Genomic DNA, 1073 nt, shown 5'->3' on the forward strand with positions numbered 1-1073 from the left:
GGGGGGTCTAAATTTTCGAAATATTTCTATTGAGACGAAAGTATTTTATTTATTATCAACTATTTTATGTAACGTAAGAATATTTATACATTTTAAAACTATTTTTCAGGCTGCTGTCGGTTCAGTCTATTCACCAATCTTGATTCCAGTCAGTTTTCTTCTTGCCAAGCTGCTGTTTCATTCGGTGCCAGATATAGAGTAGAACGCTTCCTGCCAAAAATTCCAATACATTTTGAAATAAATATTTCATAATTTTTCATTTTGTTTAGATTTCAATGCATGAATCAATATATGAACCGATATAGAAGAGTTTATAATATTACATGTTTAATATATGCTTGCGTATTATGAAAAATATTTTAAAGAAAATAATTGGCCTAATTATGTTATTTTATTATAACTTATTTTATGTTTATGGAAAGAGAAAACAATAGACTGAAAAGTAAATCAAACATCACAAACTGTTACAATACCGTGTGTTACTCAGTCAATATTTTCCAAATTCACTTAATCCGTTCTTGATTTTACTCAAGCAACCACAAACCCTGGGGTTAGAGTAATGCAATATGAACCTGCATGAGTGCATTGATATTGTTCATTTTACCAACGAAAAATTTTCGAAATTGCACCCATATCAGAGAAGTTTTGAAATCAGTTGCAGCTAGTTAACGACGTGTTCTTGAAAAAAAAAACAAAAAAAACTGGCACTCTGAGATGTCACTAACGATGCTCGTCCCAAAGAACAAGTTATTTCGGTGAAGCCTATTCCCCTTCAAACTATATTCAGAAGAAATTGATTTGGGCTCTGGAAGATAAACATTCATAAGTTATACAACGCTCTTGCTTTTATATTAGTATGCTGTTATCATGTTCTCCATATTAAGAAGAGAGGGTCGTAAGGAGTTAAGTGTCGTAGCTTGGAAGGAATGGAAAGCACGCAAAAACTACGTTCGGACTCTTGTAATGGAAAACCAATACCCTGTGAACTCAACCAAAGGAAATTCTTGCTCACGATATTAGTATACTTTTTTTAGTAATCAATACATAGTATTGTTGATATATATATATATATA

The 1073-nt window shown here is 31.6% G+C and overlaps 1 protein-coding gene across 1 annotated transcript in view; it reads left to right on the forward strand.

Annotated features, from left to right (window-relative positions):
• LOC106868576 (uncharacterized) overlaps positions 1-257 on the forward strand; it is a 17091-nt gene extending 16834 nt beyond the window's left edge. The window contains exon 7 of the mRNA XM_014913898.2: positions 110-257. Within this exon, the coding sequence (XP_014769384.1) occupies positions 110-202 (93 nt within the window). The 3' untranslated portion in view covers positions 203-257. The remainder of the gene's footprint in view (positions 1-109) is intronic.
• Positions 258-1073: the final 816 nt, after the last annotated feature.

The sequence above is a fragment of the Octopus bimaculoides genome, chromosome 1 (genome assembly GCF_001194135.2).
Source record: "Octopus bimaculoides isolate UCB-OBI-ISO-001 chromosome 1, ASM119413v2, whole genome shotgun sequence".
NCBI lineage: Eukaryota > Metazoa > Mollusca > Cephalopoda > Octopoda > Octopodidae > Octopus > Octopus bimaculoides.